Raw genomic sequence first — 14,116 nt, 5'->3', positions numbered from 1 at the left:
AAACAAAAGATCCAATATGTGACATAGGTCAAAAACATTATTTGCGATTGGTCTAGTACCCATTTAATAGTGAATAGAAACATAGTGGAAACGTGTAGGGTTCCAGACTAATTTAGCATGCGCGTCAACCCATTCGCAACTTAAAGGTTATATCTGATCATATCTAGAATGCATCCCGATATCTGCAGTCGGACCACCTCCGTTATTTGCGATAAAGGGACAGTGAGAAATGCGAACGTATCGAACTAATTTTTCATTCGCAACTGCTCGGGCAATCATCATGTCAGTAGAATCACAGAAATAACCTAGGTGGTCCGAATAGGTTGCGTTTTCATTTTAGTGAAGACATGCATCCGAGGGATATTTTTGTCTGACAGATGTTCCGAATATCCGTTAACCAGAGAGTGTTTATCCCAGCTACACATTTGTAACATGCTTACCATGGCCTTGGGAAAGGACCTGTAATTGCCCTCGGGTTTGAACGACTAACAGGACAGATCTAAGACAGACCCTATATTGTAGTTGTACAGAAGGTGAGTATTTTAGCAACTTTACAAAGCTGAAATATGAAACAGGAATTATTAAAGAAAACCACTCATATCTAAATCATACATATTGGATAGTGTGCAATGCTTCTATTACCAGAAAGGAACAGGAAGTAAATTGCTTGCATTAATAATTTCCAATGTTGAAAGTTATGGATGACTGTCAGATCCTTCACCGACTTTGGTAATTTTATCCCTTGCATTCTGAATGGCGTTTAACGGTGAATTTGTGTGAATTACTGTACATATACTATAACCTGATGCAGAATCAATGTTCTTCCGCAAACTGTGATTCATACTTCATTTAGAACATATACATACGTGTATACAACATTTTTAAATGAAAATCGGACTTGTATACGTGATATGCATATAATAGGGAATCCACTGTAAAGCAGGTAGTGACTAATAAAAAAAGATCATTTAGTACAAGCTTTGCTTTTATTAGTATTAATATTTTTAGTATGTATAATGCACATTTAAAAAAATTAAAACTTGAAAACAAATAAATAAATAAAAATATGTTATATGTTCATATATTATTGACGAATGTTCAATATTTCATCAGAACTCCATTTATATCATAAACATTTATGGCGTGCATAATACTTGTAATCAAGTATTTTATAAATAAGGAATCATAATATACTGAGAATCATTTTAAAATGCTCTTTCATTTTTAAAGAATTAGTAAACTTATTTTTATGATATTAGTTTATACTTTCACTAGTTAAGTTATTCTGTTGATTAGAATAATATAAAAATATTCTTAACTAATTGTAAACAGGGGACATAATTTAAAAAAATTGATTAATGAATGCCGTACAGTGTTTTAAGTTCTACGTGTTGGTATTGTTTATTTTATAATTTATATAATTCTCTACACATTCAAGCCGATTACTGAACCACAGAAGCGCACACTAGAAGAACAATAATGAACCTTTTATCTGACACATAATCTTTGCTGATCTTTACACTGTATAACATGATTGACCAGATATTGGTCTTCGAAAACATTTTTTTTTCTCCCATTCAGTTTATAAATATAAAGTAATTATTTGTTACTGTATACACACCATGAATTAAAATGATCACATCATCCGAAAAAAACCCACACAATTTCGTCTAATAGTTAAAACAATTATCAACATTTACGTGTATGACTATTTACAGGTACGCTTGCAAGTAATTACTTTAATTCAGCGATATACACAGGTAGATCTTGCGGTGCACAAATGGCAGAAATGTTCATCCCCAATAGACTTATGTTGTAGTCTTGTCTTTAGGCATAAAGCATATGAACACTTCATCCGAACAACTGCAAATGACTGCATGTAAGACTTGAATTGATTTCGCTCTGCAGTTTCGTATGTTGCATTGATTTTTATTTATAAGAAAACAATGTTGCATGTCTTCTTCACAGGCTATGCTGGTTATTTAAAGAAAGGCCTCGTGCATTTTAGGTACTGTTAAAATAACCTTTAATTCCCTTTATTTTAATGTATGAATGTTGCGTGCAATATTTCTTATAGATTATAAAGCCTGGCATTACATCATATTTGCACATCTCAAATATCTACAAGCTCAGAGTTGTCATTTTCATTTCCTAGAATGGAAAAGTAACTTGAACAAGAAAGGAAAATCACGAGACGATAGATTTTGTTTACATTTGTATGTTTTACAATGCAGTTATTGTACTTTCAGAAGCTTGTATTGTCTTCTCTGGCAAAATACATTGTCTTTATTTTTTAAAAAAACTGCTGAAGTAAGTGTAATTTGGACTAGCACATGGGAGCAGCCATTTTAATCAGCTGTCTGCGTTAGATAGTGTCTAGTTTCCATAATCATAAATGCCACATGTAAATACATTTCAGTTTGAGTACATGAAAGCAGCACAGAGGTATGCTAACGTTCTCTCTACTCTGCATGTTACTTCACTTTATCCTGGTTCCTCTCTCGGAGTTAATAATGGTAGAGCAGATTCATTACCAGATTTTAATTTTTGATACTTGTAAAAGCAACTTTTTGGTAATCGTCGATCATGTCTTTAATGTACATCAAACCTTCCAAAGTTATAGGTTTCAACACAGAGCTGAAACAAATATACCAGTATTTCCTTTTTATACCCATGAATAATTCCAATTTTTATAAATGAAACTAATTTTCTGCAATACGATTGGCTGTAAACGGTCACGTGATACTGATCTGGATTTTTTTACACATCGATCAATTCTGGGACTTCTTTCGATTTTTGTATTTTTTGCAATATAAACAAACATTGCAGACACGTCATTGTGAAACGACTGTTTCATCTTTTAAATTTTTTATTCGGCAAATAAATATAAATTATACCCTTTTATACTTTTCAAATATTCTTTGATTGAAATGCATAGTTTACTATTTAGCGTTCGTCTGCTACATAGTCGCGCTAAATGGCCGATAACGGTGATTTTGCAATTTTCTGCGGAGTTTTTTGAACAATTAGATGACAAGAGAGTTAAAAGAAATAACAGCAGCGATTGAAGCAGATGAAGATGGATTTGACGATAATGCAATTTATGTTAGAAACGCTGAAAATGAAACAGAACAAAACAAAAGTGATTGATAAATTTCCTCCCACAGAACCCCATGACCTCAGTCACCCTAGCCATACACAACAACAACTATAATAGCGTGGGAACTGGGCCAGTAAATTTTGAGGCCTCTGAGGGATATAAACCAAGATTCGAGAAATTATTTGAGAAGGACTTAAAAGCTATTGAAATAAATCAATACTCAGAGGCTACTAAACGAAACACAAAATGGGACATTGGCGTTTTCATTGGTAATTTCTTTTATTTTTTATTTATTTTAATTTTGTTTGCTTATTTTTAAAAAAGTGTGTGGATGTTGATGGTATGGTGAATATTACCACTGACACAAAAATAAAAACAAATATTTATGAGACCATTATTCAAAGACTGAATAAGGTTTTTGAATGGTAAAACTACTATCTCCACCAATGTGACTTAACACCAGCAAATGCCCCCCCCCCCCCGCCACCCCCAAATGAAGTCCCTGCACTCCAGCACTCAACTATGCGACCAAACAAAAGATATGGCAGGTTTTGCGAGCAAGTCTACATTTAAAAACTGCACATTTAATTTCGCATAGATAACTGAAAGGGTCTTGTTAAGTATTAACGTAGTCCCACATCACCCGATATTTTTTTTTCGTGGGTGTGTGCGTGTGTGTGTGCTATGTCTTACATTGTAGGACTAGTATTAACGTTGATGACAAAGATATAAAATATTATTCCTGTATAGGACATACTAAAATTAAAAATGAATATATATATGTACATATATATATATATATATATATATATATATATATATATATATATATATATATATATATATATATATATATAAAGAAATGTGCTGACACCACGGGTAACCATTGCCTAAGATGTAAAGTATGAAGTTGCCGAATAAACGTAACTATGACAGTAGTTACATTTCATTTGACATTAGATCACTGAACGGGTCTTCACAAGAATTAACGCTGTTGAGAATGATATAAAATATTATTCCTGTATACAATTTATTTAATTGTTACCTTTATTTTAGTAAGGGATAGCATCATCTTCTTCATATTTCCATGTTGTTCATTGATAAAATCCATTTGATTTAATGTTTGATTGGAAATTTAATATAGCACATTTGTTCATAACTACGAGCACAGGGGCTCGTATCGTTGTTTATAATTGACCTGTGATACATGTACTATATAATAACTACATGTATGACAGGTCAATTTTAAGCAACGATACGAGTCCCTGTGGTTCGATACTAATATTAGTATTAACTTGTTCATTCCGCATCAGCTGTTATTATATAAGGTCGTGGTGTCATCTGACGTAGCAGATGGGACTGACTAAAATTGAACAAGAATGTTGTAAATGAACTAAATGTGTAAATCAGTAGCCTTTGCCTAAGATGTAAAGTATTACGTTTCTGAATAAACGTAACTGTGACAGTAATCAATATATTCGTGTGAGTCTCTACAGGTTATGTATCATGGGGCGATTTGAAGCGGCGAATGAATGGAAAGTATGCGCTACTTAATCTGGAATGCACTGTTGATGGAATAAGTTGATTTGACGGAAGAAAGGACGAAATTGGAATTATAAGGATTAAATGATCATGTCTGGGTATTTATCGATGTGTTAATTTTTACCTAATCACTCACAAAGTTAACATTAGGTCCTTCGGACTTTATTTACTTTGTGAGTGATTAGGTAAAATTTACACATCGATAAATACCCAACCATGCTCATTTAATCTATAATGAAACTTCAGGATAGTTATTTTTGATGAGGTTGTGACATACATTCGCATCAGAATAACACTTACATGGACTCATTGTCCAAAGTCTGTGAAACCTTACGTTTTAAAACAACACTTTATAATAGCAGATTTACCATGCGAGGAACCAATCGGCTGGACAAATGAAGCCTTATATGGTTATAAAAGGGTGAAACACTATCAAATTCAAATGTTTGTTCTGATAGTCAAGGTCTATTAAATTAGCCATTTTGGATTACACGGAGACAATACCCACACATAGAAGTAGAGACCCAGGAGCAAATGCCGATTTCAGACGTTATTTGACTTTTTCATGTGATAATAAAAGTGTAACCAAAGTGCTTTTTCTAGATTCAGTTGTTTTTATAACACTGCGGCACGAAATGTAGTATTTAAAATTGTCTTTATTTCTTTCGTTTGTTAAGTTTAAATGTTGTAAACTAAAAAAGTTGAAACGCAAGTTGAACTCTAAAAGCAAACACAAACATTACTTCATAAACAACGATGTCTTAGTCGTCATAAATCTTGAATTTCCTAATTCATATTATATATTTAGGTTTTAGTTGACATTATCGTTTTTAAAATTTATGACACTTTCTGTCAATCAATTATGCAATCGGAAAAATACAAGTTTATTTAGAGTGTGCAGATCTCGAAGGTTTTTCGCAACAAATTGCAATCACAAATCAGTAAATGTATTATACCTAAAAGGATTATATGACTGTTATATTGATAACTATCGCATGCGTACATTTTCGAGAAAACAAACACAAAAATAAAAACATAAACGTACACAAATACAACAACAACAAAAAAAACAAACAGTTATACAAAAATTGCTCAGCAAATGTTATGTTTTCTTCGTTAGAAATGGCATCAAAGGAACGGGAAAGAGATCACCTTCTTGTCGTCGCCATAGATTTCGGAACATCATATTCGGGTTACGCCTACCAGTTCCATGATGAGTACAAAAAGGATCCTGCTAAGATAAATATGCCCCAGGCATGGAACAGCGGCAAAAAGAACCTTATCTCGTTAAAAACGCCGACATGTCTGCTGCTAAATGCACGAAATGAATTGGACGAGTGTGCATTCGGATATGATGCAGAGGACAGATACGCAAATTTATGTTTGGAAAAAGAAAACTACAAATATTACTTTTTCAGAAGGTTTAAGATGCGATTGCAGGATGGAGAGGTAACTATTTTCATAATCAAAACAATCTTTCTTTCAAGGTGGGGTGGTGGAAACAGACGATGCTGTTATCCCAGTTCCGATTTATTAAATATTATTTTATATACAAGTTCAGTTATATACAAGAAGAGGCTTCTGAAATGAGATCCTATTACTTGACCTTCACTTTACCATGCTAAAATCTAAAACAGATTCGATGATATTATGTAATATTTGTGATTGGTCTATGTGATGAACGTTCATGATTGGGAGTTCAAAAAGGTTATTAATTTCTCAAGGTCGTTGCATACGTTGCTCTAAATACATTTCGTAATGCCAATCTTTACAGTTCTACGTGCTACAAAGTGATATTATTACCTTTGTTGTCTCAATATACGATTTAAAGGTGTCTAAATTTGTCATGCCTGCAGAGTTCAACGATGAACATCTGCCTTGGTAGTAAAATTTCACTTTATTTGAACTTGAGCATTTACTTCTATTTAATATAATACGGATATTAGTGAAATCGCAAGCAAACCTTATTCAGAAATGACATAATTACATTCACGTTGAACGAATAATGTTCTCCCAAAAGAAAGTTGTTAATACAAGAATCTGATATAGTATTTTAATACACAGACTATTCAGTCATCATGTCAAACTTTTGTTTTGAACTACTAAACGATTTTTATTTTATTTTATTCAGTACATGATACTACACAATGGAAAGGTGTCAATCAATATTTTTCAACTAAAAAGTGAAAGCATAAACAAAACTAACCAACCAACAAGCAAAACGTTGCTGTTATTACTTACCTATTGACATAAACTGCTCCATGTCTCCATTTTAAAACTCATCCATAGGGACTTACAACATCGTCGACGATTGAAGATGAAACTGGAAAGAAAATGCTAGCCCTAGATGTGTTTTCCTTGTCCATAAAATGTTTGAAGATCCATCTCATGAAGATGCTGGAAAAGCATGGGACCGGAGTGGAGGAAGGTGATATATTCTGGGTCCTTACTGTACCCGCCATCTGGAACGATTCAGCTAAGCAGTTCATGAGAAAGGCCGCGCAAAACGTAAGTGTACGATACTGTGATATCTTTGTAACTCACTATCTATGTGTTAAGCTTAGAAAAAGAAATAGATGTATTTACGACTTTGCAGAAATACACGAAAATAAATAAGGCAGCTAACAAATAAGCCAAGAAGCAAATAGAGCTGAATATTTATATCATTGCAGTCTGGTATAAGTTCAGAGAAATTGGAAATTGCCCTTGAGCCTGAGGCAGCGTCCCTTTTCTGCCAGCACGTACCTGTAAATAGTGTAAGTGGCCATGAAGGACAAATACAGTTTGCTGCAGCGCCTCCAGGAACTAAATACATGGTGGTAGATCTTGGGGGTAAGTTATATGCTCTAAAATAGTGATTAAACATACCTGACTAAGAGTTCCAAAATTATCTCAAAAACTTTCATTTATTTGATTTATGTAAACATTGTGAGAGGTAATCAGCCAGAGCAGAATCAAATCTGACATCCTCATCAGTTCTTCAAACAGAAGATGCAAAAAATAAAAAGGTAATTTATATCAATAGTTGTGTTCCTAAATTAGTTTGATGTCAGGGATTTGTTAATATATTATTTTCATGTATGGACTTGAAAGTAAAAACGTTTCCGGTTTAAAATAAAAGAATTGCACCAGCTTTTAATGGTAGGGTAAAACCGTCAGATAACGTCAGCAGAATATGCATTGAAAAGAATGGAACTTGTGTCTTATTTCATGACTTAGATAACTACACTTTAACTGTTAAAACTGAAATTACGAGTTTGGGAATACCTCTGGTAGAAACTGCCATCGGGTATTTTCAAACGAAGATGTTACTATGAAAAAGGTTTCATGATAGATGCAATGTAATTTTTTGTATTAAATGCCAATTTTGTTATTATTAGTATTATATATATATATATATATATATATATATATATATATATATATATATATATATATATATATATATATATATATATATATATATATATATAAAAGTTCATCCGTGTTTAGGTACAGATGATACACCTCTATTCAAAATGTTTCTTTCAGGTGGCACAGCTGATATAACGGTACACGAGAAAGTAGCAGAAGGCATACTGAAAGAGATTCATAAAGCCAGCGGGGGACCCTGGGGAGGGACCGCAGTGGACAGCGCTTTCTTTCAGATGCTAGTCAGCATTGTAGGGGGTCCAGTAATGGCTAGATTCATTAAGGAAGAAACATATGACTATCTTGATCTATTCCGTGACTTTGAGGCTGCCAAGAGAAACTTCAGCTCGAACAATAAAAACAAAATTGTCGTTAAGGTAATTTCCAAAGCATTCAATCAAATGATTTGCTATACACCTCCTATACAATGTGCTCTTTTATGGGATTATTTGTGTTTCACAATATTTGGAACAAGATAAAAACTATTGCATTTTTAAGGATTTGTTTTGCAACTTTGTATATATTAAGTCCGTCATCCGCAGATATACATATTGACAAATCACTACTGTGCTTCTGTTCTTTCTTTAGTTATTGCCATGTTTGACTTGAACATGGATATAGTGTGTATCTGTGTGTCATAATCTTGATAGTGCAGCAAGTCTCACACTGTTTGATTGTAGTGAAATATAGTGCAACAAATGTTTGCCATTTACAATTGTAGATATATACCAGTTACTATATTCCTGCATGGTTGTCCTTTTCTAACTAACAACTAGATGCATAATTGCGGCACAGTATTGTGACCTCCACTGGACTTAGGGAATGTTGAGAAAGTTGGAATAAATGCCATTATCATCATCTGAAGATGGCTATATTGGCCAGTCATTCTGCTTGTGTTATTTGATGTGATATTATTTCCATATTTTACTAACAGTTGGGTGCTAACAAGATGTAGTTTTGTTTGTAGAAGTTAGATTGATGTTCAACTTGGAAAGGTAGGTTGTTATGACATTGTGGGTTCTATGGTATCATTGTGTTCGGAGTGTTCGGCATTAGTCGGCATAACGCCACCTATCTTGTACGTATCTTATATACACTACATGACCATACGTTATTAGCTCTGCATCACCAGTTGATTTCGGGAGAATATCGGGATTTCTGGCAAGTACACTTTTTTAAAAATGCACTCGTGAATATTATGTTCCAAAATATGTCGTTAACCCATGTTCTCACATGGAATCAATAGCTTCTAAAACTTATGTCACTTTAATAAATCAGTTAACCAGTCTGTCGTCTGATAATGTCCAAAGATGTTATGCAATAATCTGATCACATGATTAACTTATTTGTCCAGAACCAAGAGATCAGATCTATGGTAGTAAAAACGAGACAAAATGTGAAGAATTGACGGTTGTTTTATTTTTTTGTGTTTTTTTTTGGTGGCTTGCGAAATCGACAGGTGTTGACTTTAAGGCTTTCTTGTACACGATTTATTACATTTCACTGGAACAGAACACCGGATTTTTTTAAACAGTCAGTGATCAATACTTACTTTCATGCTCATGCTGGTAGTCCATTTTCACCGCCAATCCCGGCGCTACCCCTCCATCATACGTGGTTACAGATGCATTTCAAAAATATCTGATACATTTCTGTTGTTGGAGGCCACATGTGGCATCATCTATTTTTTTTAGTTGATCTACACGTTGTACACAATATACATCAAGTTCCCAACATTGGGACAAGTAGATGCCATCGTACAAATATTTATTCGGTACTGCCACGATATCTGAGTGACTACCCTTGCATGACCTGGAATTTACATGGCGTGTCTTTATCGATCATTTCCCGCAGTCATCTGATTTATAGAGCAAACACCTACAACTAGACATATAAAATGTCTTGAAAGTCAATGTTTTTATTTACTTATTTGCTATCGCAAACAATTAAACCCACGATGCCAAATCCCTCCCTTATATACATCATAAGGTATCATCTGAAGACGAGCATGTTTCCGCAAAGTATGTAAGACACTGTCCCTTTAAAATGTATCTGTCCGAAGTACTTTTATTCAAGGCTACGATTATTATAAGCAGCTATATGGATAGTGTTCCTACTAATAAACATTTATACATAAATTGTTACATACATACATACAAACATACATACATACATACATTCATGCAGTCACTTTGTTCAAAGGTATACTGATCAGAGTAAACGTATTTTAAGTAGCCTTATTAGCTGCATTTGTGCAATCTAATATGACGATGTTCTTAATTTTAGGCTTCCAAGCCAATATACTTGTCCCCAAAGAAAGAGAGAGATCACTGTGAGATCCACTTATAATATTAACTTTTGTTTTCATGACTTTATGGACTTTATAGATTCAGATCTGACAGCAAGAGCTCTATATTCTTTCTTGTACAAATATAACTACACTACTTCTCTGTTTCAGCTACCAGCTACCTTGAACGAATTGTGTGAAAAAATGTTAGGTAGCAGTTTCAAGGTTTGTTTAGCAGAATCTGTCCATGTGAGTGAAATTTCTTTGAGGGCAGACAAGATGACACTTGAAGCGAGGTTGATGGGAATGCTTTTTCAAAGGGTGACAGACTACATTGTAGATCACATACACAGCATTCTTAAGACACACCCTGAGAAGGACATTTCCCTTATCCTGATGGTAGGAGGATTTTCTGAGTCCCCATTTGTACAAGACGTCATCCGGGATGCATTTCATGACAAGAATGGAATTAAGGTTATTATTCCAAAGGATCCAGGAATAACTGTTGTGAAAGGTGCCGTTCTTTATGGCAGAATGCCTCAATCCATCACTGCTAGAGTTCTTCGCTTTACATATGGCTTAAAATGTAACCCATCCTTCATCGATGGAGTGCATCCAGAAGAGAAGAAAAAAGTAACAGATAGAGGGATTAGATGTACAGACGTATTCAGTATTCTTATCGCTGCTGATTCCGAAGTTACACCGGGTCTCTCTATCCAAAGATCGCATTACACTCTGAGTGATTTTCAGAAAAACATAAGGCTGAAAATGGTTTACACCAGGAACAAAAGTCCAAAGTTTATCACTGACCCAGGATGCGTAAGGCTTGGAAATTTAGATGTCCAAATTCCAAACCCAAGCAAAGGTAAACGCTGGGTGGATATAACATTCCATTTTGGAATGACGGAAATAAAGGTCAGCGCAGTGGAAAGATCAAGTAAAATGTCATGCTCAGCGTCATTCAAAATGATCGAAGAATAAGAAAAGGCAAAACTTGTTCGAGAATGTTTTTATTTAAATATATTTCTACTGAGAAACATACAAAGAAGAAACATAAATGCTGTGATTGTTTCCTTTTGCATCATGATATTCACTGCTTGCAGAGTAGCTTAGCATGGTGATAAAAATAATTACTATTATAGGTATTTCGTTTTTTGGCTTAAGGGTATTAGCGTGATTAGCGAGTCATAAGTGGTGATTGTTGTCGCTCACTTCAATCTTTATTATCAGTTCATTATTGTTTCACCAACAATTTGACAGGAAGTTGATTGGCTGACGTGTGAAACTATATATCTGGAGATATATTTAAAACCCAACCGTAATTATTGTAATTGTCTTGGTTTTTCCATTTTTTTCGGACTACATGTAGTGTACGATCCTATAGAACACGTTAGTGTGTACAGTTTTTTTATAATGAATATCTGTTCTCAAGTGTTGTGATGATGACTGAAGTTGCAGATACCTCAGATTCTTTTGATGTTTATGGAGTATGTGAGGACGTTTCTAACAGCAAAAAGCTGAATGAAACTGGTAAATGTTTGTTCAGCTTCATAACTCACTGTCAGCTGATATCAATGTTGTAAGGGCCATGTTGAAGTTCGTCACCAATTATATTGACCAAGTTTACTGAAGTCAAGAGCTGTATCATAATGGCATGAAAACTCTCCATCAAACCGTCCTTCCAGAAACGGGAATAATACTACAGTATGAGGCAAATGAGCGAAAAAGAACATTAGAATTATGGACTAGAAAGTGAATTTTGATAGTGTTAGGAAATTGTGAAAATAAAATTACGAAACGAAGCATCAAAACCTCGAGGAGAACGTGAACACTTTACTACACCAGGTGGTTCTCAGGTTGCAGTCAGACAATAAAAATAAATCCACCACCACTGTTTAATGCCTTAGGCTGGCCAATCGTGCTTAGGAAATCTACAACGTTACCCAAAGTGTTTGGCTATAATGAGGTTTCAGATCTGCCCTCAAATGCCTCGTAATGCAGGAAAGGATTGCTCCAGAAAAGGTCTTTCCTGTCACAGTACTGAATTGTGTATTAAAGGAAGGTGCGTTTCGTTGTGAGGTGGAGACAACATAAATGAAAATGAAAAATGTATTATATTACTCCTATTCCTTATGTTGTTATGTATATTTGATTTAATTATATTAATTTAATATATATTTATTTGAATTTAATTGTTTGTCAATTTTATTTTATTTTTTATTTTTCATTACATGATATTGTAATATAAATTTGTTCACTAGAGATGATACTTTTTTCAGAAAATAATTTGACTTTGACTGTTAGTTTATAAACACCAGGTGTTGATCTAAATCCTGACCTTGTTTCAAAATTTGTAGCATCCACGTAAACAAGTTCTATTTTATTTTAAAATGATTGGTTGTTGTCGAGGTCCTGATGGGACTTTGGGTTTAAGATGCAAACAATTTTTTTTAATTTTTTTATTTCTTAGAGTAAAATGATTGGTTTTCGTCAGGGTCACACTGGGTGTACGTGACCTTTAACAGGTACATGGTTTCTAAAAACTTCCAGAAGATGATCACGTGACCCCTTGTTTACGTTTTAGGATACGATATAACCTCTGTTTTGGACAATTTATCGCAGTTGCAGCTGAGCTTTTTCTTACACTAGAAGTTGTATGTTGTGCTGTTTGGAATTATTTCAAATTACTTGGATTCAAAAGGATTAATTCTATTATTTTTCTGGAAAATACGTGTGCTCATGTGAAAATGATGAACAATGACAGGTTTTTTTTTATAAATATTGATTCACCTGTCAAAAACCGGAGTGATAATTCTTGTTTCTACAAGGAACTGTAGAATTTAACACTACAGATTTCACCATGTCATCGTCTTCCATCTTGGTTTCTTCGTCGGGATTCGAACTTGAAATCAGTAGAACATTTTATTATTAGGACTACTAAAATTTTATTCTTGGATTATTCTTAGATTATTTTTGGATTTGATTCTTAAAACCGTAAGTTCATATTTTTTATTTTTACAGAATTTTTCCAGGGAAATAAATTTTAATTTTTAAAGCTTGTTCTTTTCACTCTTTCTTGTGTTACTGTTTATTAGAGCCTAAACACGTGACGTAAGAATATTTAGGTCAAAATTTCCACAGTACTATATCATCTTTTTTTTTCTTCTTCCATCCTTTCATTTTCATGAATATCAGCTTTCCCAATTTTGCTTCTTTTATTCATTACATTGTTTTATAATACGTGGGAAAGCCTGCGAGTAGCTTCTCGTGGGTCGGTGGTTCTTCCCTGTTTTTTCCAGGGTTCTTCCTCCACCAGTTATACTGGCCGCCATGTATAGCCTATCTTGTGCTGAAAAATGGCGTTAAACCTTGAACAACAACAACAGCAACAACATTGTTTTATATCTCATTCTATGTACCTATCATTTCCAAGACAACTCTCTATTATTAATAAATACATATTCAAGAGTTATTTCCCATAATAATAAATAATATCTATAATTGTAACTATACGAGATCGTGATGTAGTTGCTGGTAAGGATCTTAATGGCGTTATAAGAAGATGAGCATGGCATATATATATATATATATATATATATATATATATATATATATATATATATATATATATATATATATATATATATATATATATATATATATTAAACTGAGTGAGGCAAAACTAATGTATTTACAAAAAATGTAGCAATACTTTACGTTATTGTACTTGTTTATGATGAGTACATCGTTGATTAATTCCTATCAAAATTCGATTA

The 14,116-nt window shown here is 33.6% G+C and overlaps 1 protein-coding gene across 1 annotated transcript; it reads left to right on the top strand.

The window, feature by feature from the left end:
- Positions 1 to 203: 203 nt before the first annotated feature.
- LOC149780713 (heat shock 70 kDa protein 12B-like) lies at positions 204 to 13,395 on the top strand. The gene is made up of 6 exons (XM_089937762.1): positions 204 to 533; positions 5,763 to 6,091; positions 6,932 to 7,150; positions 7,315 to 7,474; positions 8,174 to 8,430; positions 10,512 to 13,395. Exons 2-6 carry the CDS (start codon positions 5,765 to 5,767, stop codon positions 11,319 to 11,321), a joined length of 1,773 nt encoding a protein of 590 aa, XP_089793888.1. The 5' UTR covers positions 204 to 533; positions 5,763 to 5,764; the 3' UTR covers positions 11,322 to 13,395.
- Positions 13,396 to 14,116: the final 721 nt, after the last annotated feature.

This window comes from Sinohyriopsis cumingii, chromosome 16 (assembly GCF_028554795.1).
Source record: "Sinohyriopsis cumingii isolate HCF-2022 chromosome 16, ASM2855479v2, whole genome shotgun sequence".
Classification (NCBI taxonomy): Eukaryota; Metazoa; Mollusca; class Bivalvia; order Unionida; family Unionidae; genus Sinohyriopsis; species Sinohyriopsis cumingii.
The sequence above is the reverse complement of the archived record's forward strand: the minus strand, read 5'-3'. Positions and strand labels throughout refer to the sequence as shown.

What these genes read in the sequence shown, in the direction of transcription:
- LOC149780713 (XM_089937762.1), top strand. Translation starts at nt 5,765, where the DNA reads ATGGCATCAAAGGAACGGGAAAGAGATCACCTTCTTGTCGTCGCCATA. An exon ending in TGCGATTGCAGGATGGAGAG is followed by an intron (nt 6,092 to 6,931) that starts GTAACTATTTTC and finishes ACTCATCCATAG; the next exon opens with GGACTTACAACATCGTCGAC. An exon ending in TGAGAAAGGCCGCGCAAAAC is followed by an intron (nt 7,151 to 7,314) that starts GTAAGTGTACGA and finishes ATATCATTGCAG; the next exon opens with TCTGGTATAAGTTCAGAGAA.